General features: G+C 40.0%; 1 protein-coding gene across 1 annotated transcript in view; it reads left to right on the forward strand.

Annotated features, from left to right (window-relative positions):
- The first annotated feature begins 288 nt into the window (after positions 1–288).
- LOC126336816 (protein MIS12 homolog) overlaps positions 289–25,846 on the forward strand; it is a 56,418-nt gene continuing 30,860 nt past the window's right edge. The window contains exons 1-2 of the mRNA XM_050000874.1: positions 289–772; positions 19,236–19,396. Coding sequence (XP_049856831.1) covers positions 676–772; positions 19,236–19,396 — 258 coding nt within the window. The 5' untranslated portion in view covers positions 289–675. The remainder of the gene's footprint in view (positions 773–19,235; positions 19,397–25,846) is intronic.

Below are 25,846 nucleotides of genomic sequence, written 5' to 3' on the forward strand. Positions count from 1 at the left end.
ATTAAATTTTCGACGTTTACGGGGAGCGTAGTCGCTTGCCACTGATATTTCTTTTCTACACCGACAGATCGCGGGCGTGTAGTAGATTGGGATTTGTGTCGTGTGAACACACCACATTTGCAGCGATCTTTTGCATGTACAGACATCTGCGCCGATGTCTGCGCAGACAGTTCGTTGCGTGTGGACCGGGCTTTAGACTGTGTGTCCATGACGTTCCGTTGACGGCGTATGTGAATACCACCCTTTGAACAAAGGCGGAGAATCTTTTTACGTGACGGACATGGCGGTGAGGTTCCGTCAAGTGTGAATCCACCTATATATTGATGTTCCGTGCGAACTGCTGACATTATTGCAGTCTGGGATTAATTGATAATAGCTATGAGACTACGAACTATCGATAGTTTCTTCGACTTTCAACTCATATATTATCTGTGGCTTACAAACCGCCAGTTTTGTTTGGGTGGTGTTTTGATTTGGTTGTATGTTTATCCAACCTAGTGTGCAGTCTGCAATAGTCAGTGGTACGGAGTTTATGTGCCATTGATAACAAGTGAGACTGTTACTTCAAGATTGTATACGATTTACAAACCACCAGTTTTGTGTGTGATGATTTAGTATCTAAAATGCTTGTCAACACGTAAAGTTTGTTTTTTGTAATCGTACAGAGCAATTTAAATGGATCCTCCACAATATCTAGACAACCAAGCATTGTTGAAAGGAGAATATGAGACACAATTTTTCGGATTTTCCTCGAGAGTTTTATTCGTGCACCGTAAGTTAATTTGTTTTACTTTTAATTAGTATGCAAAAGTGGCATTAAATTCCGTGCTTTGGCTGTCGTTCTACAGTGGCAACTTTTTTCCATTTTTTTCTATCTATGCTACCGTGTTTAGCCGACGATGTCACATTTCGCGACACTTAAGTGCAACAACTGATACTGAAAATGTTTTGGGTAGATCTTTAATACAGCGTATCGTGTAAACTGCATACTTTCGTAGCACTTAAAAATATCGTATTCGATGGATTTCCTATTTTTACATGTGATTTACAGAAACATTCAGTGATACACCGCGTTAAAGATCAGTGCAAAACATATTTTAAATGATTTGTTGTGCTGAAGTATAGCGAAATGTGACGTTTGCGGTTGAACGGTGTACCACTATTAAGTTGTAAAGAAGTCTATCTTTTTTTAATCGCTTTTTTGGAAACTAATCGAGTCAAATCACTACTCTGCAACGTTTGACATTTCGAACAACGAAGTTCTTACTTCCTTTAAGCGGTGTATGTATTTTATGGTTTATGGGGAACAGTCAGCTGAAGATGTTGGAAAGAATGACATCCTGCGATAACGCAGAATGTGACTGAACTGATTGAAAGAAACGACCAAAATGTTCATAAGTTTGCCATATTTTGTAGCCTGTATTACCCAATCCCCTCCCCCACGGATATCACCCTCACCTCTCGCATTACCCCCCCGCCGTCGCCGCCGCCAATAATTTGCTAGTCTCTCCTTAAAAGTTACCCAGGTTCTGTTAGGTTTGAATGTCTGTTGTGTGAAGCATAATCCTGTTCTTATTCATTTTCTTTAATACTAAGTCACTGGATTTTCTCCCCATGTAGTGTGTCATATTTTATTCTCTGTTGCTTTCAGTATACTTCTAGGTTTTTCCAAGGGTCCAGGACTCACAGTTATATTTTAAATTACTAATAACAAATGATTTAATATTTTTTCTTAAGTGTCAGCAAGTTCATCACTTTTTGATAGAAATATTCTGTTTCCGAGAGTTTTTGTAATTGCTATTATTTTCTTTTTATATAATACAGTCCTATGGCGTAACATAATGAACTTTACTTCAGTCTAGTAAATAATGCAAACAATCACTAGCTGTATTCTTCGAATTATGTCATCATATGTAAATTGTGTCATCATGCATTATGTAAATGGTGTCTAGGATGTTTTTATGTGTTGGCTTCAGTTGTAGATCTCAGTAGTATGTTCTGTTTGTAATTATTGTTTTTCTTGTTGATGGTAGCTTAGCTCATGTTCATTATACATATATACATCGAGGTGACAGGTCATAGGATACTTCATTTTGGCTGACATAGTTCAGCAACTTGTTGCAAGACCCCTGTGGAAATATTGAGCCATGCTACATCTGCAGGATTTTGTGAACAAACTAACCCCTTAATTGTTCACATAAATGTTAAATGGAATACATGGTGGGTGAAATGTGTGGCGAAATTACTGTCTCAAATTGCCCAGAATGTTATTCAAATCAATCATGAGTAGTGGTGGCCTGGTGATATGGCGCATTATCGTCCATAAAAATTCCTTTGTTGTTAGGGACGTGAAGTCCATGCATGGCTGCAGATGATCTCTAAGTAGGCGAACATAACCATTATCACTCAATGATCAGTTCAATTGGACCAGAGGACCCAGTCTATTCCATATGAACACAGCATACACCATTAAGGGACTACCAACAGACTGCACAGTGGCTTGTTGACAACTTGGGTCTATAGCTTTGTGGGGTCTGTGCCACACACGAAACCTACCATCTGCTCTTAGCAACTGTAATTGGAACTCATCTAACCAGGCTATGATTTTCCAATCATCTAGTGTCCAACTGATATGGACACAAGCAAGGGAGAGGCGCTGCAGGTGATGTCATGCTATTAATAAAAGCACTCGCATCGGCATATCCTGTCCACAGCACATTAACAGCAAATCTTGTGGCTCTGTCCTAATGCATATGTTTGTCCCAAGTCCCACTTTGACTTTTGTTGTTGTTTCATCTATTAGTACTGACAACGCTATGCAAACACCACTACTCTGTCATTACATGAATGTCGTCGCCCACTGCATTGTCCGTGGTGAGAGCTAATCCTTGAAACTTGGTACTGTCGGCACTCTCTTGAGACTGTGTCTCTCAGAATTTTTAATCCCCTTACAATTTCCAAACCGGAATGACCCATGTTTGTAGCCCCAATGACCATTCTGCATTCGAAGTCTGTTAATTTGTCAAGCTGCCATAATCACATCGGAAACCCCCCTCACATGAATTACCTGAGGGCAAGTGTCAGCTCTGCCAGTGCACAACTATTTTATACCATACATACTATCCTATCACTTTCGCAACCTCAGTGTAAATCTGGTGGAAATGCAATCTGTTTAGGGGAGTAGTGTTCTGCTTTATATAGTAGCATGTCAAAGCTGACATCTGGTATCGACAGATTCAGTTATCCCAACTAGTTTGTCACGACAACCTCCTGTGTGCTTTACAGATCACTATGCAGCCGCCAAAATTTACATTGCAGAAATTAATATCAAAACAGAGCAGAAATTGTCAATGTACTGTTCTCTTTCTGTCTGAGCACCTGTATGATTTCCTAAACTGGCATTTTCTGTGACCTGTCAAAAGCCTTTGACTGTGTGAATCATAGCATCCTCTTAAGAAAATTAGAATATTATAGTGTCACTAGCAATGCTGCGAAATGGTTTGAGTCGTATCTATCTAACAGGAAACAAAGGGTGCCATAGCGAAATACCTGTGCAGTAAGCAGTCAGTCTTCATCTGACTAGGAATTAATTACATGTGGTGTTCCTCAAGGTTCCATATCGGGTCAACTGCTTTTTCTTGTGTACATTAATGACCTCTCATCTGTTACATTGCCAGATGCTAAGTTTTGTTTTTGTTTGCAGATGATACAAACATTGCAATGAGTAGCAAGTCAAGTACAGTTTTAGAAATAGCTGCTAATAAAATTTTCACTGATATTAACATGTGGTTTATAGCTAATTCACTGTCATTAAACTTCAAGAAGACCCACTAAATGCAGTTCAGAACCTATGAGAGATTTCCTTCCAGCATAACATATGAAGACATGCAGATCGAAGTGGTTGACAGTGTTAATTTTCCGGGACTACAACTCGATAATAAATTCATTTGGGAAGGGCATACCACAGAATTGTTCAAGCACCTGTATTTGCTATGAGAATTGTCAGATGTAGGAGATATAAATATAAAAAAAATGCCTACTTTGCTTACTTTCATTGTATTATGTCATATGGGATCATATTCTGGGGCAATTCATGAAATTGTCTCCTGACAAATAATCAGGGTAGTAAGTATTATATTCAAATGTTTCATGTCTTTATGTTACACTTCCTGATATGTTCCACACTCACAAGACTCATCTCATTTTTTGGGTCTATGGAACAGAAAAAAAGACCATATCATCTTAATTACAGGTCAAAGCTTATGTCAGTTTTTTTTTTTTTTTTTTTTTTCCCCCTTACGTCAGCTTTGCCCTGTGACTAAGGTCATATGGTGTTGGAAATCATATATGTCCATAAATAGAAAGATAATTGTCTATTTACTTTGCATCAATATTAATTCTTATGGTGCAAGTTGTGGTTACAGATTGGTCTGTAATGTAGCCCAAGTTCTAGGTTAGATTGAAGCTTGACATATAGATTGTGAGTTGGTGAAGCCAGTGTATGTGTCAAGACATGCTTTTTTTTTTAATACCAGTTGTTGTTGTTGTTGTGGTCGTCTTCAGTCCTGAGACTGGTTTGATGCAGCTCTCCATGCTACTCTATCTTGTGCAAGCTTCATCATCTCCAAGTACCTACTGTAACCTACATCCTTCTGAATCTGTTTAGTGTATTCATCTCTTGGTCTCCCTCTACGATTTTTATTCTCCACGCTTCCCTCCAATACTAAATTGGTGGTCCCTTGATGCCTCAGAACATGTCCTACCAACCGATCCTTTCTTCTAGCCTCCCCAATCCTATTCAATACCTCCTCATTAGTTATATGATCTACCCATCTAATCTTCAGCATGGTTATGTAACACCACATTTCGAAAGCTTCTATTCTCTTCTTGCCCATACAAGTTATTGTCCATGTTTTACTTCCATACATGGCTACGCCCCATACAAATACTTTCAGAAACGACTTCCTGACACTTAAATCTATACTCCATGTTAACAAATTTCTCTTCTTCAGAAATGCTTTCCTTGCCATTGCCAGTTTACATTTCATTTCCTTTCTACTTCAACCATCATCAGTTATTTTGCTCCCCAAATAGCAAAACTCCTTTACTACTTTCCTAATCTAATTCCCTCATCATCACCAGACTTAATTCTACTACATTCCATTATCCTCGTTTTGCTTTTGTTGGTGTCTTCCAAGGCCTTTGCTGTCTCTGACAGAATTATAATGTCATCGGTGAACCTCAACATTTTTATTTCTTCTCCATGGATTTTAATACCTACTCCGAACTTTCTTTTGTTTCTTTCATTGTTTGTTCAATATACAGATTGAATAACATCGGGCAGAGGCTACAAACCTGTCTCACTCCCTTCCCAACCACTGCTTCCCTTTCATGCCCCTCTACTCTTATAACTGCCATCTGGTTTCTTTACAAATTGTAAATAGCCTTTTGCTCCCTGTATTTGACCCCTGCCACCTGCAGAAATTGAAAGAGAGTATTCCAGGCAACATAGTCAAAAGCTTTCTCTAAGTCTACAAATGCTAGAAACATAGGTTTGCCTTTACTTAGTCTAGCTTCTAAGATAAGTCGTAGAGTCAGTATTGCCACACGTGTTCAAATATTTCTATGGAATCCAAACTGGTCTTCCCCAAGGTCGGCTTCTATCAGTTTTTCCATTCATCTGTAAACAATTCACGTTAGTATTTTGCATCCGTGACTTATTAAACTGATTGTTCGGTAATTTTCACATCTGTCAGCACATGCTTTTGCTTGGAATTATTATATTCTTCTTGAAGTCTGAGGGTATTTCACCTGTCTCATACATCTTTCTCACCAGATGGTAGAGTTTTGTGAGGACTGGCTCTCCCAAGGCCGTCAGTAGTTCTAATGGAATGTTGTCTACTCCCGGGACCTTATTTCGACTCAGGTCTTTCAGTGCTCTGTCGAACTCTTCACGCAGTATTGTATCTCTCATTTCATCTTTATCTCATCCTCTTCCATTTCCATAATATTGTCCTCAAGTACATCACTCTTGTATAGACCCTCTATATACTCCTTCCAACTTTCTGCTTTCCCTTCTTTGTTTATAACTGGGTTTCCATTTAAGCTCTTGATATTCATACAAGTGGTTCTCTTTTCTCCAAAGGTCTCTTTACTTTTCCTGTAGGCAGTATCTATCTTACCCCTAGTGAGATAAGCCTCTACATCTTTACATTTGTCCTCTAGCCATCCCTGCTTAGCCATTTTGCACTTCCTATCGATCTCATTTTTGAGACGTTTGTACCCCTTTTTGCCTGCTTCATGTACTGCATTTTTATATTTTCTCCTTTCGTCAATTAAATTCAATATTTCTTCTGTTATCCAAGGATTTCTACTAGCCCTCATCTTTTTACCTACTTGATCCTCTGCTGCCTTCACTATTTCATCTCTCAAAGCTACCCATTCTTCTTCTACTGTATTTCTTTCCCCCATTCCTGTCAGTTGTTCCCTTATGCTCTCTCTGAAACTCTGTACATTCTCTGATTTAGTCTGTTTATCCAGGTCCCATCTCCTTAAATTTCCACCTTTTTGTAGTTTCTTCAGTTTTAATCTACAGTTCATAACCAATAGATTGTGGTCAGAGCCCACATCTGCCCCTGGAAATGTCTTAAAATTTAAAACCTCGTTCCTAAATCTCTGTCTTACCATTATGTAATCTATCTGATACCTTTTAGTATCTCCAGGATTCTTCCATGTATACAACCTTCTTTTATGATTCTTGAACCAAGTGTTAGCTATGATTAAGTTATGCTCTGTGCAAAATTCTACCAGACGGCCTCCTCTTTCATTTCTTACCCCCAATCCATATTCATGTACTATGTTTCCTTCTCTCCCTTTTCCTGCTCTCGAATTCCAGTCACCCAAGACTATTAAATTTTCGTCTCCCTTCACTATCTGAATAATTTCTTTTATTTCATCATACATTTCTTCAATTTCTTCGTCATCGGCAGAGCTAGTTGGCATATAAACTTGTACTACTGTAGTAGGTGTGGGCTTCGTGTCTATCTTGGCCACAATAAGGCGTTCACTATGCTGTTTGTAGTTGCTTACCTGCACTCCTATTTTTTTTATTATTCATTATCAAACCGACTCCTGCATTACTCCTATTTGATTTTGTGTTTATAACCCTGTAGTCACCTGACCAGAGGTCTTGTTCCTCCTGCGACCGAACTTCACTAATTCCCACTATATCTAACTTTATTTAACCTATCCATTTCCCTTTTTAAACTTTCTAACCTACCTGCTCGATTGAGGGATCTGACATTCCGCACTCTGATCCGTAGAATGCCACTTTTCTTTCTCCTGATAACGACGTCCTCCTGAGTAGTCCCCGCCCGAAGATCCGAATGTGGGGCTATTTTACCTCTGGAATATTTTACCTAAGAGGATGCCATCATCATTTAACCATACAGTAAAGCTGCATGCCCTCGGGAAAAATTATGGCTGTAGTTTCCCCTTGCTTTCAGCCGTTCGCAGTACCAGCACAGCAAGGCCATTTTGGTTAGTGTTACAAGGCCAGATCAGTCAATCATCCAGACTGTTGCCCCTGCAACTACTGAAAAGGCTGCTGCCCCTCTTCAGGAACCACACATTTGTCATGCCTCTCAACAGATACCCCTCTGTTGTGGTTGCACCTACGGTACGGCTATCTGTATCGCTGAGGCACGCAAGCCTCCCCACCAACGGGAAGGTCCATGGTTCTTGGGGGGCTTAATGCCAGTATACATAGCATATTTCGTAGCAACGTGCTCATTAAAAATCCACTGTGATCTTTTGTTTTAAAGTTTTAATTGTTTTGAAAATGTTACTAACAAGAAAACTTATGGTGCACACTTCATCTTCATCCTTGGAGGTCAGCTGGTTCCTCAGATTTTATTTTGCTAAAATTTGCCCGATGTAGTTTACTTCAGTTAGTAGTCATTTCATCACCATGTTGATGACATCACTCGATTGGTGCGGTATAATGTATACTAATCCCCTTATTCAAGTACTACTTCACTTTGATTTTATTTCTGATGTTTGGGTTATGATTTATCTATGACCATTATAGTTTTATTTGTGTTTATCTCTAGTCTGATTAGGCCATCTGTCAAAGTTCTTAATGTATAATTAATTTCAGAATCGGGTAATAAAATGTTACTAGCAAATGAATACAATGGATTCAGCTACCTCTTGCATGGTAGCCGCAGTGGTTTTCCGTGGCTAAACCGGGACTGTAAAATGAATAATTTAATAAACTCAATCTGCTGTCTTATTGATGACATTTTTACTTCACCACTGGACATTACAAAGCATAGCTTCAGCATCAGGGCTTTAGTTGTGCAAGAACCTGTGTACCAGATACAAATATTTCCGAATTTTGTGGATTTCTGTTGTATATGACATTGTAACATGAAGTAATTTCCATATGTTTACATGTACATATGGGTATTACTTCATTACGACTGTACACAACGGAAATCGGCAAAATTCAGTTAAACATTTCTTGCATGTTGATTGCTGTGAAGATTCCCTTGTAACAAATCTGCTGATAGTGAAACTGTACTTCAGGTTGTACACTGTCAAAGTAAAAAATGGCATCAATAAGATACTGGCTGGATTTCTTTACAAGTTTTCCATTGATTTTTATCTTTTCCAATATGTTATTTATTGTTGTTCTTGTGTACTGTAGACTTGAACAAGAAGAGAGCAGGTACCTTTCACGTAATTTCTTACTCTCATGTTTCTACTAATATAATCTATTTTTCTGTGAGATTTTCCCATAATATCTTATTCCAGCTCTGTTCATTTGTTTGGGATTGTAATAAAGCACATAGTAGATATTGCACTTAAATTGTGCCATTTCTCTTTTAATGCATGTTGGTATGCAAATGAAATGGATGAAAATATGTTTTGTAGCACTCTCTCGTGATAACTATAAACCAATATCTGATGCTGAAATGGTCAGTGACCTTAGGATCAGCTCAAAGAAGGAACACCGTTGACTGCTTTCAATGTGTGTGCTCTAATGTGACGTCATCCCTTCTGGCACTGAGTGCTGTCATTCAGAGCGCCAGGTTGGTAGTTTTCTTCGAAACTGCATGTAAAGAAATGTACAAGTGTGTAGTAGGAGAGATTTTTGAGAAATATTTTATGTATTGGTTCCATGACCCAATGCCAAAGCACACCAGCTGGCAATTCATCGGTTCTGGTTCGATTCCTCTTGCTACTGCAACTTCTTTTCCATTTCTTTTTATTCCTCTCAAATTTAAACATTTCAGTTTATAAATGTAAAATTAATATATTCAGTTAAGAATACTACCCTCCAAGTCAAAACACTACAGATGGTGGTATAAAAAAATCTGATATATGAGGAAATTCAAAGCATAGTGGATATTATAAGCATACAAACAATATACTTGATCTTCTGCATTAGGTAAAGTTAAGGTCTCAAAAATATTAAGTTTGCCTATCACGATGGCTCAGTGAAACACAATCTGTTTATTTTTGTAATATTGTAGCATATGGTTAAAATTTTGCATGAGCCACCACTGGTAATAATAAACAAATGTTGAGGTCTATAGAATTTTACACAATTCCTGTCTGATAATTAAGTAAGGTATGGAGGTAACATGTACCACAGTTAAAACCTCTTAAAAGTCATAGCATGGAATCAAAATAGGACTGGATATGTTCCTACTGAATCTCCTCCCAGCTGGATTCTGTACAACAGCCAAAGGACTGTCAACAGTGGTTAATGGAGAACTGTGAAGAAAAAGTTGGTGATAACCCCTATCTTGGACATTTCATACATGTTAGACAAAATGGGATGTGACAGAAGTAGATTCAGCTGCTATCCTTCCAAGAAGGCTTACAGTTGCATCGCACATGTAGGTAAGTATTATTCTGCTGAAATGTGATTTACAGTTGGCTGAAGGAGGGCAGTAACCTCAGACTCTAAACCTTCCTGGATGCAGCAATTGGTGTTAACATATTAGAGACGGTGCCAGTGTCTCACTCGTGTGCTGTCACAGACAGTGTCCGAGTGAGACGCAGGTTCTGTCTCAAACAGGTTTTCATTATTACAGAATGAATCACTTACAATAACAGAATCACTTTCATCGTTATTGTTGGAATCGCTTGAAATTGCTGCCATGTTACATTTCTTTGCAGGTCTAGTGAGGTGACTGTCACTGGTAATAGTCGTCAAAGAACTCCTAAAGTATTTCACATTGGTTCATTTCCTTCCATTTCCTGAATAGCACTTTCTCTGAAAGCAGGAGGAATGTCAAGACTAAAGGGTACTGTTTGACATAGCAAAATGCTAAGTAAGCAGAAAGTACATGAAGGCAATAAAGTTTAATACATTGACTTCTGATGTAAACACTTAAATAGATAAAGTGTTTAAAATATCACAGCAGGTGGCATCTACAGATTGCGTATGGAAAACTCGAGTAAACTCAGGACCTGTCCGCAGTGCGTTAAGATCCCCCTTCATATGCAAGTGTGAAGAATGTGCATAGTATCCAGTGGCACTCCAAACCACCTCACTCGATGTAATCATTATGTAATTTGAATCCATTGGTTTTACACATCGCCTTCGTTGAAGCATGCTATATATGTATCTCAGATCAAATTTCCAATTTATTTGAACTTTCTGATATTGCACCCGTCGATGCCAGCAAGGTGCATTGACATGTGCTTTCACATTGTCATTTTGTTTAATGGCTCTTCCTTGGCTTGACTTTGCATATTGTGACTGTTTCAGTTGCACAGGAAAGTGTTGTTGAGGCTACATCAACATGTCCGTCAGCTCTCTAGTGTTATTATGGATGGTGCACTGTTCTATATGTCTTACAAATTTTGATTCATTTGACCCATTCTCTCTGGTTGTTGAAATTGACACAAAACCTTGTGTATTTACAGAATATTAACAACCAAAGTCTGTTGTTTGCATACAACTATATTACCTGATTCATGTAACCCATGTTTCATTCCCATAAGCCAAAAAGTGTTATTTAAACACTGTGGGGATTTGATCAGTAAAATTCTGTGCACTCCATAAGAGGACCTTAGACAGCCAACATTACTGGACAGGTTTTCCAGGTGTGCAATAATGTTGAATGTTTGGGGTTTAGATTGCAACATTGTTCAATAATATTGACCACACCAAAATCTGTTGAAATATATTGTGTCATCTGTGGGTAGTATTGACAATATTCTTACAGTCTGTCACAAGCTGCAGTCTCTGAGGTCCTTAGTGTTTGTTGTTGTTGTTGTTGTTTGTGTGTGTGTGTGTGTGTGTGTGTGTGTGTGTGTGTGTGTGTGTGTGTGTGTGTGTGTGTGTAGTATTACTGCACTTGGGAGTAAGTGTGCTTCATGCGGCTTATCATGAGCCGAATTGATAGTATATGCACAACTGCCCTGAAAGCATTGACATTGTGACTGAAAGTTTCTGATAATGGCCAATTGCAATAATATCAATGTTGAGTAGTGTGGGTGTCACGTCCACGTTACTTACCCATATACAATCCTTTGATGCACATAGTATTGCAAGACATATTTCCATAACGTTGTCTCCAGTACTGTGATCTGAAAGAATGGCCAGTCATAGAAAGAATTGCCACTCATAGAAAGAATTGCCAGTAACCAGAATTGTAGCATAATAGATAGGTGCTGGTTTGGAATTGTGTCTCATTGGAATATTTGGCTTTTTGATCATGGTTACAGCTATTTTGTATAAAGTATCAAATATTGGGCCATCAACATGTAAAATGCTATGATGTTTTTCTGTTCAACCTCAGTTCTCTAAAGTTTTCATTAGTGAATCTTTGATGCTCCTTGTATCAATTTTTCGTCCATGAATCCTTCCCCTTCCCAGTAAAGTAGACTAGTTAGCAAGGCGACAATATCTTTACCACAAACATTCTCAACTATAATTGTATATTTTATTGAACAGTCTAAGGAGCACTTCAGTAATATTACACAATATTATTGACTGCTTGGGGGCCACTTTAAACTAATCTATCTTTTCATTTTGACGGTAGTGATAAAACTAAAATGGCAGTCATAATAATTTTCTTTGCTTAGTGGCTGCCTTTTTGTAGTGCGGTTTGATCTCTTGTCATGGCCTGCTTTTAGCTGTTTGAGTTAGTGCCATCATTTTTATTATTATAGTATTCTCCTTTTCAGGTAGTAAATTGGGGCTGTGCTTGTTGTTTGTGAACCAAAGGGCAATTGTCTAGTGCTGAGAAACAGCTAGCACCGATGTCTGCCATGGTCAGTAGAATTAAGGATAGTGCCTAGAACTGCAGTTACATTTAGTGCAAGATTTGGTGCTTCTGGAATCCATTAGGAATCCTGATGTTGCTGCACTTACTGATGTGCAAGATCTGGCTGGATCTTCATTATTCATGTCAAAGATAAATGACGGACAATGGTGGGTTTGCGTGTCACTGGGTAGAAGGCAAATGTGAGTACTGGCCACATGGCTGTCCCCTTATTCTTTAACGACAGATGTAAGGTGCTGCCCATTGTTTGTATCACGTGAACCAGCGCGTGATGCCTTTTTTTTGTTGGGCCTGTGGCCGATTGTCCTGCTGTGTCAGGACAAATACAGAGAATGGTTATGTTTGTCACTGGATGATCCAAGATTTGGTGGATACTGGGGCCCCTCGGGAAACAACTGGCAGTTGGGGGGGAAAGGAAGTCAAGTGTGCATTCAGTATGATTGTCTCTATTCCTTTAGATGACTGAATGAAGTGATAACAGCTTGCCTCACAGATTTGATGGCTTAACTCCCTGTCCACGGCATTGTATCTCAAACCAACTGCAGTCTTCTGGTTTGGAACTGAATGGAGCATTTAACACAGATAGTCCTGCTCAGACAATACTTAGATCTTGAATTGAATTTCTTTACCTTCATTGCTTATAGCAAGAGCCTACTCTGTTAGATGAGTACATTTGGTGTTCAACCCCACTCCCTCCCCCCACAAATGCATTACATGCAATAATCATAGAAAGTAGATTAGCCACATTGATGTCAGAGAACAGATCAGTGAGGTCACTATCTTAGATTACCCAGTAACTAACAGTCCTAGATTTTTGATTCAGTTCACTTTACGGGAGAAATCCGTAAGACTAAAGTCCATGTAGAATCAGTGATTACATATGTTAAAATAACTACTAAGAGAGGTTGTACAACATTTTTGCTTATTAGGTGTGGCAGGAAAGAGATTGCAGATTATCTGAGCAGATGAGAAAGAAAGCGCTGAAATACTGAATTGCAGGCACTTTATTGTGAATAGCAGAGTAATCACATAGATGTAGATGTAGGAATGGAGGTGGCGGCTCACCTAAAGACAGAAGCACTGTGTGCACTGTCATGCATAGAGGAAAGGTATAGAGCTTTACTTTACTGGCTTTCCAAATGGAATTCCTTTTTCAATCTGTAGGAGAAACACGCGCGCACACACACACACACACACACACACACACACACACACACACACACACACACACACACACACACACGTCTCCCTACATTGTGCTCATTCAACTGCCAGCTCTTTCCTGGCGCCCGGTGAGTGTACTGGGGTGAGGTGCGGGTGCCATGTGGGGCAGGTAAGGTATGGAGATAGGCAGGAGTCAGGAAGGGGATTGGAGGGAAGCGACTCTTGGGAGAGGGGGGAGTCATCCATGGGCTAGCAAGGGATGCAGATAGAGGAGGCATGTGGCAGGCTAGTGCATGAGATGGCAGCATACTACTATCTGACACGTATTGGGCACCAGTAATGGAAAAGTGGTGGTGTGTGTATGCACACACATAAATACTCTATTTGGTGGGGCTAGGGTGACAGCAAGTTCCCTTAGGTATAGGCTAGGAAGGTTATGGGAGCGAAGCATGTGCTGCAAGGATAGCTCCCATTTGTGCAGCTCAGAAAAGCTGGTGGCGGTGGGAAGGATCCAGATGGCGTGGTTTGTGAAGCAGCCTTTGGATTCTCACGTGTTGTATTCTGCTTCATGTTGTGCCACTGGGTGGTCCGCCTTGTTTTTGGCAACAGTTTGACAATGGCCATTCATTCTGGTTGACAGCTGGTTGGTTGTCATACCAATGTAAAATGCTGTGCAGTGGTTGCAGCAGAGCTGGTATACAATATGGGTGCTTTTACAGATGGATCGGCCCCTGATGGGGTAGGGTAAGCCTGTGACAGAACTGAAGTAGGAGATGGTCGATAGGACAGGTCTTGCAGCTGGGTCTTCCACAGGGGAATGATCCCTGTGGCAGGAAATATGGGGTGGGAGTGGCATAGTGATGGACTATGATGTTGAGGATGGGTGGGCCGCGAAATACCACTTTGGGAGGGATGGAAGTATCTTGGGTACGATATCTCTCATTTCAGGGCATGATGATAGATAATCGAAGTCCTGACGTAGGATGTGGTTCAGTTGTTCCAGTCCCAGGTGGTATTGGGTGCCAGGGAGGGCACTTCTTTGTGGTTGGTTCTTAGAATGGATGTGAGGATCAGGAGTGTGTGTGGATAGGGCATGGGAGGTCGGTTGTCTTTGTAAGGCCTTCAGCATACTGGATGAGGGAGTTCTCATTGCTGCAGGTGCGTCTGCCATGGCTGACCAGGCTCCATGATGGGAGGGATTTTTTGGTATGGAAGGGGTGTCATCTGTCAAAGTGCAGCTACTGTTGGTGATTGGTGGGTTTGATGTGGACTGAGGTGTGGATGGAGCCATCTGGAGGAGGAGATGGGCATCTAGGAAGGTGGCACGATGGGTGGAGGAGGACCAGGTGAAGTGGATGGGAGAGAAGGTGTTGAGATTGTGGAGGAACGAGGCTAAGGTGTCCTGGCCTTGGGTCCAGATTATAAAGATATCATCAATAAACCTGAACCAGACCAGGGGGTTGGACTTTTGGGAAGCTAGGAATGTTTCCTGTAAGTGGCGCATGAGGAGGTTGGCAGGAGGGTGGCATGTGGGTGTACGTGGCTTTGGCACGAGTCTGTTTGTATACATTTCCTTCAAAGGGAAGTAGTTATGGGTTAGGATGTAGTTGGTTAGCTGTATGAGGAACTAAGTTGCGGGCTTGGAATCTGCAGGGTGTTAGGGGAAGTACTTTTGGTGGGGGCACTGTAACCAGCCACATTGGGGTGCCCAGGATTGCGAAAGGATCAATAAGGCTAAGTTAAAAATTTTGTTTGCTATCTTCTTGCCTTTTCTATATAGGTGACCATAGAATTATACTCACTGATTCGTGAAAGTATCTTTTTTTCCCTTTTGGGGGAACCAGAATGATCCATCTCCTCCATGTTAATTTTAGCAGATAGAAGGAACATTTTTTCTAAAACCATTAAACATATTGCTCTGAACTTTGGACTACATGTTAGTGAATATTTCTCTACAAAGTTATAATGCCAGGTTAAGAAATATTTATTGGTTTTGTTTTACAATTTTTTTAAACATGCTTATTTTTTTCCTCTAAAATTTTGCACTTTTTCTTCTATAACTGTTGAATTATACAATTTTTTTTACCATTTGTTATAAAAATGAAGGAAAAGAAGTAAACAATATTGTGTATAAATTTCATTGATATACTAGTAGCAATATTTGAGAAAATGTTCCTCAAAGATGAAAATTGTAAAGTTGCAGGAAATGGCTTCCAAAGTTTTTTAATTCATTCCTGCCCCATATGATGGATTATCAGAATCCTCTTCTTTCTCCAGTGTTAGTTTCCTTTTCACTGATCTTTTCTTCTCTTTTGCTGCTTGTTGTAAGCTTTTGTCTCTTCTTCCTGCACCTCTCAGACTTTCTTCATCAACTAGGCACATTGTGGAACTGGTGTTGTGTCCTGGTTGGGAACCTAAATGTTTCAGCACATCACATTTGATAACGTTTCCTGCATTGTATGTTGCCACTACACCATACACTCCAAAATGCAATGTTTTTATCTGTACTAACACTCTTTTGGGAATCCTAATCCAAATTAAATTATTTACACTTTCATTTGGATTTTGTGTTTTCCCGTGTAAACACTTTTCCAATAAACTTGGCTGTGATAAATCTCTGCATATGGGCTTAATTACATCAATTACAGAATTTGGCAAACTGTTTATATGGCCATATTTCTTTCCTGATTGGTACTTATACCACGAGTCATCACCTGTGGGGCACAGTGTGTGTTGTGGGTGCTCATTTGTTGATGCAGTAGGAAAAAATAATGTCCATACTGCTGTCCTCATATGCTCAATGCTTCTTGTATTTTGCCTAATTGCACACCTATAATACCTCTTCAATCTATCAATTGCTTTATCTGTTAATCTTCCTCTTCCTCCAAGGGTCTTACCATCACTAAGCTTCTGGGATCCTAATGTCTGCTTTAGTTTGCGCAAGCAAGCCCCCATGTGCTTCTGCTCATGTCCAATGCACTCCTGTTTTTTAATGTGGATTTCATTGCCATCAGGTTTGAGTTCCTCTACAGCTTTATATCCCTTAGAATCACCATCTCATAGATAGTTAGTGTATCATACATTATACCACTCCTGTGATCTGGAAAAAATTGCTTTCACTCCCTCTACTTCCATCACTCCACTCGTGATGTGAAAATTTGATTCACAACATTATGTTCGCCCTTGGTACTGCCCTTACATCTACAATGTTTTGAGAGAATAGCAACATCAGTTACTTTGCAACTCTCCGCTGGTAGCTGTCACAACTCCATTTAGACATTTATGACCTCTACGTTGCCATGATCCATCTAAAACAACAGTTAAATCTCTACAATTCCCATAATCTGTCACAGCTTCCTCAACTGATTTCTTCATTGTTGCTTCAGTAATGTCTTCAGCAGAAGATCCCACCAATTCATTATAAAATCCAAACTTGTTTGGTGGTTTTGGCAAATTCATAATTCCAAATAACATTGTCCATGCAGCACTGCCCTTTCCAATGCAACACAAGCCATACACTAGCCTAACATTTATATCATACCCCTTCTTTCCGCTATTACCACTATGAGGAATACTGTTAGAATTAGAAAACAAAACTTCTGCAGCACATTTGTTACACTTGAATAACATTTTACATGCTAAACCAATGTGTGAAGTTATTTTCAATTCATGTCCTCTTTCTTTGCAAACTTGGCATAATATGTTATGTTTCAAAATATTAGACAGCAAGGAAATGTTAATTATTTCATTCACATCATTATTGTCACTTTCATAGTTTTCAAATTTTTCTTTGGTGTCACAAAGTTTCTTGCTGGAAGAAGTTCTATCACATTCATTTGGAGTAGTCGGTGAAGCAGTCTGAGCTGCATCTCCCTACGAAACAACAAAAGATTTCTTCTTCCACTCATTGTGCCTTTTCTTAAACACTTGATTGCTGAAACGGGGTATATTGATATCCACAAACCAAATACCAAAAACAGGCACGAGCAAAATTCGTCAAATATGCAAAATTGCACAACTAAACAACACAAAGCAAACTCCACAAGTCAACACACATGGTATAGCTTTTATATCTACTGATATGAACAGTGACTTGTCACAGAGATAAAGCCATGCAATGTGGGAAAACGAAACACTGTCTAATTCCCCAAATATACCCTGCTTGCAGCCAGCGAGCGGTGCTGTCAGAGGTGACGCACCAAGTTGCTACAACCGTTTATGCGGCACGTCCACTTAGCAACAATAAAAAACACACTTAGAAGGGTGAAACTTGATTTGTTTTATTCAGAAACCTCCAAATAATTTTATAACGAAAATAAAACAAAAAAACATTAATTTTGTCATTTTCATCATTCCGGCTCCCCTTAACTTGGGATCTCCTGATTTCAATTTGTTACAAAATTATCCTGAGAGTAAAAATTTCAATCAGAAATTGTATGGATCCTGCAAACAAAGCTCTTGAAAAATTCAATTCTCCCTTGATGAAAGCTCTATAGCTTCTAGTCAGGTGGCAGTGTTAAAAAAGATATTTGAATACTACCATCCAGCTGGAAATGTGAGAGCTTTTCATCAGTTGTATACATTGGGAGAGTCTGTTCACACATCAGCAGACAGAATTTCGCACATCATTTTTAATAAATGTAAAAGTAACTACTGGAGCACCCTAAGGTGTGTATGAAGCTTCATGATGATGCTGTTGGATATAAAAAAAGATGCGACAGCAGTTCATGTAGTTTAATGCAGGAAGATATGCTGAGGATTGACACAAATATTGGAAGCTGACCACAATGTAAAGAATGTAGGGTATTGCACATGCATACCCCATTACTGATTGGTATAAATCACCGTAAACAGCACAAATGAAAACTTCTAGCAAGGTATGTCTGCAATGGCCTAAAGTCTAACAACCATGGAAAACAAATTGTAGGCAAAGCAGTTATTCCTGGGAAGATATGTAAATGTAATTCATTCAAGAAAAAAATGGCTTACAAAACACTTAACCAATTTGCGACTGTTATTTGTCAGTCTCAGACACTACTACCTGGGATTAATAGCGGAGATGAATTACAGAGGCCGGCTGGTATGGCCGAGCGGTTCTCGGCGCTTCAGTCTGGAACTGCGCGACCGCTACAGTCGCAGGTTTGAATCCTGTCACGGGCATGGGTGTGTGTGATGTCCTTTGGTTAGTTAGATTTAAGTAGTTCTAAGTTCTTGGGGACTGATGACCTCAGATGTTAAGTCTCGTAGTGTTCAGAGCCATTTGAATTGCAGAGTTTTTTGGAAATGCTCATCAAATTCCAATGGCAGACATTACAAGAGAGTTGTGTATCATAAAGAGGTGTACTGATAAATTTCTGAGTACATTAATGCAATATATTACTTCCTCCTACATACATCTCGCGAAATGTCTGTAATGGGAAAATCAGAAAAAAACTGGGCTCATATTTAGGCTTACTTACAGTCTTCCTTTCCATGACTGGAGCAGGAGAGAGGTGCTAAAAATACATTCCACAACATTCTGTAAAGTAGCTTGTAAAATGTAGATGTAACCAAACCTTTCCATTTCTTAATTAATGTGATTGGTTGATTTGTGGGAGAGGACAAAACAGCGAGTCCATCGGTTCCTTCATTAATCTGAGAATATGCTTTTCTTTAGTAGCACTGTTTTTGCTAAGATGTTAAAATTGTCAAGGATTGTTTACATTCTTGTGTGTCATGAATATGGTACAATTTGTAATGTGTCTCATGGTTTTGCAATTTCAGTGAAGGACTGCATAAATGATATTTTTAGTAGCCATGCAACAAGTTTACAAGATTCCTTGATAAAGAAACGGGGATGTGATGAAAATGAAGCTAAATCTGCAACAGACATGTTGATCCGTAAGTGTGAATGTGCTCTTCAAGCACATAGTGATGATTTGCAGGTGTGTTCTATTTTTAATTTTCTTTATAAAATGACTTTTTAATTAGGTAAACAAAAAGGAAAAACTAGTCATTATCTAATAATAGAAAATAGTGGGAATATGTGCTTTAGGATGAAACATAAAGAGATGAATGAAATATAATTATTGGATTTTTTACTGTAGATTATTGTTGTAAGGAAGAGTTAAGAAAATAACTTATCTACTCAACTAATTTATTTACGTATTCTTAAACCATTATACTACTTATCACAAGAGTTTGCAAAAGAGTTTTCGAGGTATTGAATTAGTATTACTCAAGAATGCGTGATCTGTTAGTGGAGTTCATTACTTCCTTGTGGCAGTTTGAGACCAATGTGGAATCTCCTGAGTACCAGCAATGAGGCTGCAGTAGCCTAGCTGAGTTAACCAGAATGAACAGACAGCTAACGATCAGTCATCCCCAATAAGCCGAGTGAAATGGATATGGAGGATGGTGTAATTGTTTACCTTTTGTCTCATAAGAAACCCAAAACCACATTATTCAGGCTCACTTTAATGTAATTATAAAAACTATTTTTCTGTCATTTTACTTTCTTTATTTGACGCAGATGGATCTTCACATACATAGATGAGCAAGCATATGGAATGTGTAGTGACTAATCTATTTTTAAGCAGTCAGTTTTTCATGAAAAACTCGTCAATTAAAATTGACTAGTATCGGAGAAAAGCTCGATATCAAACAATGGAGTACCAATTCCATACACCATCATCTTTGACGAGACAGTTGATATAATTGAAAATTTAATGCATTCATAAGGAGTTCAACAAACAACAAAACATTTTTTAATACCAACTGTCTCAGTAGAATGCACAGTTATCGTTCCGGTAAATAATTTAAGAATATTTCATCGACTAGTGGATGTTCGAGAAGGATTTACGTAATTATGTGTGAGAAAGCGGTGACTATGAATTTGAAGACACATTGTACTTCCCTCGAGAAGTGTAAATTTGCCCAGATTCTTCAAGCAGCGTAGAATCATAATGAATTTTGTTTCGTGATGCAAACCAGGTCTGTCTGCTTCGACAAGTGCACGTAGACTGAAGGCAGCCACATATGTTCTCCACAAGACAACCTGCTCACAACTGACTGTGTGGAGCCAGCCAGCTGCTGTGCAACAAAACATGCTCTGATGGCTGCCACACACAGATCATGGTTTCCTAGTGCACAGGCTGCAATGAACTGTCATTGTTTTATTAGCAGCTGCAGCCAGACTGCCTTGTGCATTACAGCCCTTAGAGAGAGAGAGAGAGAGAGAGAGAGAGAGAGAGAGAGAGAGAGAGAGAGGGGGGGGGGGGGGGGGGGGGGGGATAGTAGCTTTCACTGCTGACTCAGACTAGCAAGAGGGTTTGATTGACAAGTGAAAATATTTATTGCCATAATGAGGAAACTGTAGGAACTTCTTTTTATTTTCAAAGAGATCTGCAATAAATACAAGCTGAGGCAGGAGCTCTTCAAAACTTGATGAGTAGTACACTCTTAAATAAACTGGCTATTAAGCTAAATCCTAAAAGCTTAAAACTGGAAATATTCTACAATAGGTGACCTAAATTTCCTCTCTCCCCCCCCCCCCCCCCCCCCCCCCCCCCCCTCAATTGCTATAAACTTTCCATCCTTCACTACATGGTCCCCTTTGCGGGATTTGTCCTACCTTTCCTTTTCCAAATTTTATTGTTAGTTGAATCTTGCGGGGAAGGCCAAACATTTCAGTGTACTTTGTACTTTCCACCTTTTGTTCTTTCCTGTCTGGGCACCCTTCCTTTCTGGATAGAGTAATAAACCTAACACAGTAACAGTAGCCATCCTATGTTGTTGTTGTTGTTTCTATTTATTTATATTATTTTTATTTTTTTCGGGGGCGGGGGGGGGGATGATGATCATCAAGTACCTACAATTAGGTAACCCCTTGAACATGCAGTGAGCACGGATAGTAGGCAATGGTTACCTGTCCAGGTGGCTGTGGCTGGATGGCACCCATGGGGCGAGCCCCCATTTGCATTTGGTGGCACCCAGGTAGATGATTCGCAAATAAAGCAATGTAAACTTTCTTTCACTGGTGTTTGCATGGTCTCAGTAATTTCTTCTGAAGGAAAGAATTACTACAGCCCTGGGAGATGTGACCTGCAATGTTACCTCTCCTGGCTACTTCCCAGGATCCTGTTGATCTGCAGCTGGATACCAGCCAGCCTCTGAAGGAGCCATGGGTTGCTGGTCATAGGGCTTCATATTCCTCATTTTGTCCCTGAAACTATGGCAGACAAACTGTCACAGACCCTGAAACCATCCAGTGAGAAGTGGGACAAAAAGAAGCCCACTTCGACAGAGGTGGTTCATGTGCCACGAGACTCTTCATGTTCTGACTCTGTACCTGTTGTGACCAGATGAAACTACTTTTGACCAGCCATAAATTTAGTTCCTTTGATTGTTCTGGGAGAAGGCTCATCAAACTAGAACAAATGAATATTAATTCACATAATTACATAGATCAATAAAAGATTTACTTAACTTTGACACACTCCTTTGCCACAGGAGTACTGGGTAATTTAAAACTGTCATTTGATGCACTAATTAGCAAACTGTTCTCTTGAGCCACAATGTTAAAACTTTGCTAAGGCACAGCTCATCAGAAACTTAACAACTTGGATCTGCACTATGATTTGAGACTGCTCTAGCTGAGGTCACGTACTGGGCTGATTGTGTACTTGACCTCTGGTGCAAGGGCACTGCTGTGCTGAAATGGAGGTGAGGTCTTCATTTGAGATTGCAGCAAGCCCTTGCTAATGTCTGTAGTATCAATTCCCATTGTCAACTTTGTTGTGTCATCAAGCTCTGGACAACACCACAGCACCCAAGGCAGAGTTTCTGGTGACGTTTATGGCACTTAATAACCCCACCCCCCAATGGCAGCAGGTAATCCTTGGGCATGACCTACCTTCATGAGCCCTTCACATCCCCACTGAATACCAATTTGCGTTGCCCTTCTGGAAACTAGGCTTCCAGCATTGCGAACTCCTACCCTCTGCGTCTATCAGGGCTATTTTAAAATCAGGCCTCAGGATGGAGTTTGCATCTACATTCTGGATTCCGTCTACAGCAGACCCATGCCACTTGGTAAGACTTTGGAGGCTGTGGTTTTTGAAATTTGTCATCTGTGACATATATATATATCTCTCTCTCTATGACGATGTGTCTCAGACCATGTCATCTGCATTGATTTCTCAACTCCCCCATCCTTTCTCATTTTGGGTGACTTCGATTCCCACAAAACTGTTTGGGGTGAAACTACAACCACTGGCTGCAACAAAGCTACTGGATGTGGTACAGCCATCAGAACTTCAGCACAGACACCTTATTCGGCCATTGATCTTTCCATTTGCAGCCCTGATCTTTTCCGCTCCATCTTTTGGAGGATCCATGATAACATTTGTGTCAGTGATTTTGGATAGTCTCCTCCCTTCTCAGTATCAGTCACCTGGGTGTCAATACAGAAGGGCTCCAAAAGTGCTGACCAAGATTCCTTTGCCTCTGCCGTCACCATAATCACACCACCATGTGGGGGTATCGATGCGGTTGGTGAGAGCACAACCATAGCCATTCTTTCAGCAGCAGACTTAGCAACTGCCATTCCTTGAGATTCCTCCATCGGATGACAGTACGGTCGTCTTCCAAAATCACCGCGGCCGTTAGATATGATCGCAGATGGGCTGTCCAATGCCATAAGTAATACCCATCGATGGAGCACCTCATTGGCTCTGTGACCTCATAAAATTACAGAAACAAGTTTTGAGGAATGGAATGTTACTATCATTGGACTACATACCCCTCCTTTTCACTTTTAGTCAAAGATTTGATATTTCCATGGACACCAGTCCCCCACAGGTGTATATGGTATCTCCATGAATTGTGTTCACTACACTGACCCAGATGCTGTTGCCAAACATTTTACTCTACATTATGCTTGAGCCACTGTGTCTGAGAATTATCAGCCTGCATTTCATGTCCTCAAACAGTGGCTGGAGTAAATTCACTTACCTTTTGCAACATGTCATGTGCAGCCATATAATGCTCTGTTTGGTGATTGGGAAATCGGTGGCCTAGCTCTTTGCCCTGAAAGGGCTGCAGGGCCAGACCACATCCATAGCCAAATGCTCAAACACTTACTGATGGATTGCCAACAACACATCCTTGCCATTTTCAACTGTATCAGAAGCAAGGGTGATTTCTCGGCTCAGTGTCAAGAAAGCGTAAGCATTGTGGTACTGAAACTGTGTAAATACACCCTTAAGATGGACAGCTGTTGCACAATTAGTCTCGCTAATGTTATCTGCAAGTTGCTTGAACTTATGCTGAGCCAGTGACATTGTTAGTACGTTTAAGTCTCTGGGTCTTCTGCTCCGTCCTAGTTCAGTTTTCACCAAAACCATTCTACTGCTGATAGTTTGGTCTGCCTGGAGTCTGCTATCCAGTCAGCTTTTGCCCGACATCAGTATCTTATTGCTGTCTTCTTCGACTTGAAAAAGGCTTAGAGTACTGCATGGTGTCATCACATCCTTGTTTTCCTCCATGGGTAGGGCCTCCGGGGCCCCACTCTGGATTTTTCTCCGGAACTATGTGTCATGCTGTGCTTTCCAGGTTTACATTGATGCTTCCCATGGTACCCACCATACACAGGAGCATGGGGTACCCGAGGGCTCTGTATTGAGTGTGCCCCTTTGTGTAGTAGCTTTCAGTGGTTTAGCTGCAACTGTGGGTCAACACTGTTGCCCTCCATGTAAACTGATGATACTCACATTTGCTTCAGTAGAAGAAGAATGGGTAGCTTTGAGGGATGAAATAGTGAAGGCAGTAGAGGATCAAGTAGGTAAAAAGACGAAGGCTAATAAAACCCTTGGGTAACAGAAGAAATATTGAATTTAATTGATGAAAGGAGAAAATATAAAAATGCAGTAAATGAAGCAGGCGAAAAGGAATACAAACGTCTTGAAAATGAGATTGGCAGGAAGTGCAAAATGGCCAAGGAGGGATGGGTGGAGGACAAATGTAAGGATGTAGAGGCTTATCTCACTAGGGATATGATAGATACTGCCTACAGGGAAATTAAAGAGACCTTTGGAGAAAAGAGAACCACTTGTATGAATACCAAGAGCTCAGATAGAAACCCAGTTCTAAGCAAAGAAGGGAAAGCAGAAAGGAGGAAGGAGTATATAGACGGTCTATATGCAGGCGATGTACTTGAGGACAATATTATGGAAAAGGAAGAGGATGTAGATAAGATGAAATGGGAGATACAATACTGCGTGAAGAGTTTGACAGAGCACTGAAAGACCTGAGTCGAAACAAGGCCCAGGAGTAGATAACATGTCATTGGAAATACTGATGGCCTTGGGAGAGCCAGTCCTGACAAAACTCTACCATCTGGTGAGCAAGATGTATGAGACAGGCGAAATACCCTCAGACTTCAAGAAGAATATAATAATTCCAATCCCAAAGAAAGCAGGTGTTGACACATGTGAAAATTACCGAACAATCAGTTTAATAAGTCACAACTGCAAAATACTAACGTGAATTCTTTACAGACAAATGGAAAAACTGGTAGATGCCAACATCGGGGAAGATCAGTTTGGATTTCGTAGAAATGTTGGAACATGTGAGGCAATACTGACCTTACGTCTTATCTTAGAAGAAAGATTAAGGAAAGGCAAACCTATGTTTCTAGCATTTGTAGACTAAGAGAAAGCTTTTGACAATGTAGACTGGAATATTTCCTTTAAAATTCTAAAGGCGACTGGGATAAAACATAGGGAGCGAAAGGCTATTTACAGTTTATACAGAAACCAGATGGCGGTTATAAGAGTCGAGGGGCATGAAAGGGAAGCAGTGGTTGGGAAGGGAGTGAGACAGGGTTGTAGCCTCTCCCCGATGTTATTCAGTCTGCCCAACTTAATCATAGCTAACACTTGGTTTAAGAATCATGAAAGAAGGTTGTATACGTGGAAGAACCCTGGAGATACTAAAAGGTATCATATAGATTATATAATGGTAAGACAGAGATTTAGGAACCAGGTTTTAAGTTGTAAGACATTTCCAGGGGCAGATGTGGACTCTGACCACAATCTATTGGTTATGACCTGTAGATTAAAACTGAAGAAACTGCAAAAATGTGAGAAATTAAGGAGATGGGACCTGGATAAACTGAAAGAACCAGAGGTTGTACAGAGTTTCAGAGAGAGCATAAGGGAACAATTGACAGGAATAGGGGAAAGAAATACAGTAGAAGAAGAATGGGTAACTCTGAGGGATGTAGTAGTGAAGGCAGCAGAGGATAAAGTAGGTACAAAGACGAGGGCTGCTAGAAATCCTTGGGTGACAGAAGAAATATTGAATTTAATTGATGAAAGGAGAAAATATAAAAA

This window comes from Schistocerca gregaria, chromosome 2 (genome assembly GCF_023897955.1).
Source record: "Schistocerca gregaria isolate iqSchGreg1 chromosome 2, iqSchGreg1.2, whole genome shotgun sequence".
In the NCBI taxonomy this organism is placed as follows: Eukaryota; Metazoa; Arthropoda; class Insecta; order Orthoptera; family Acrididae; genus Schistocerca; species Schistocerca gregaria.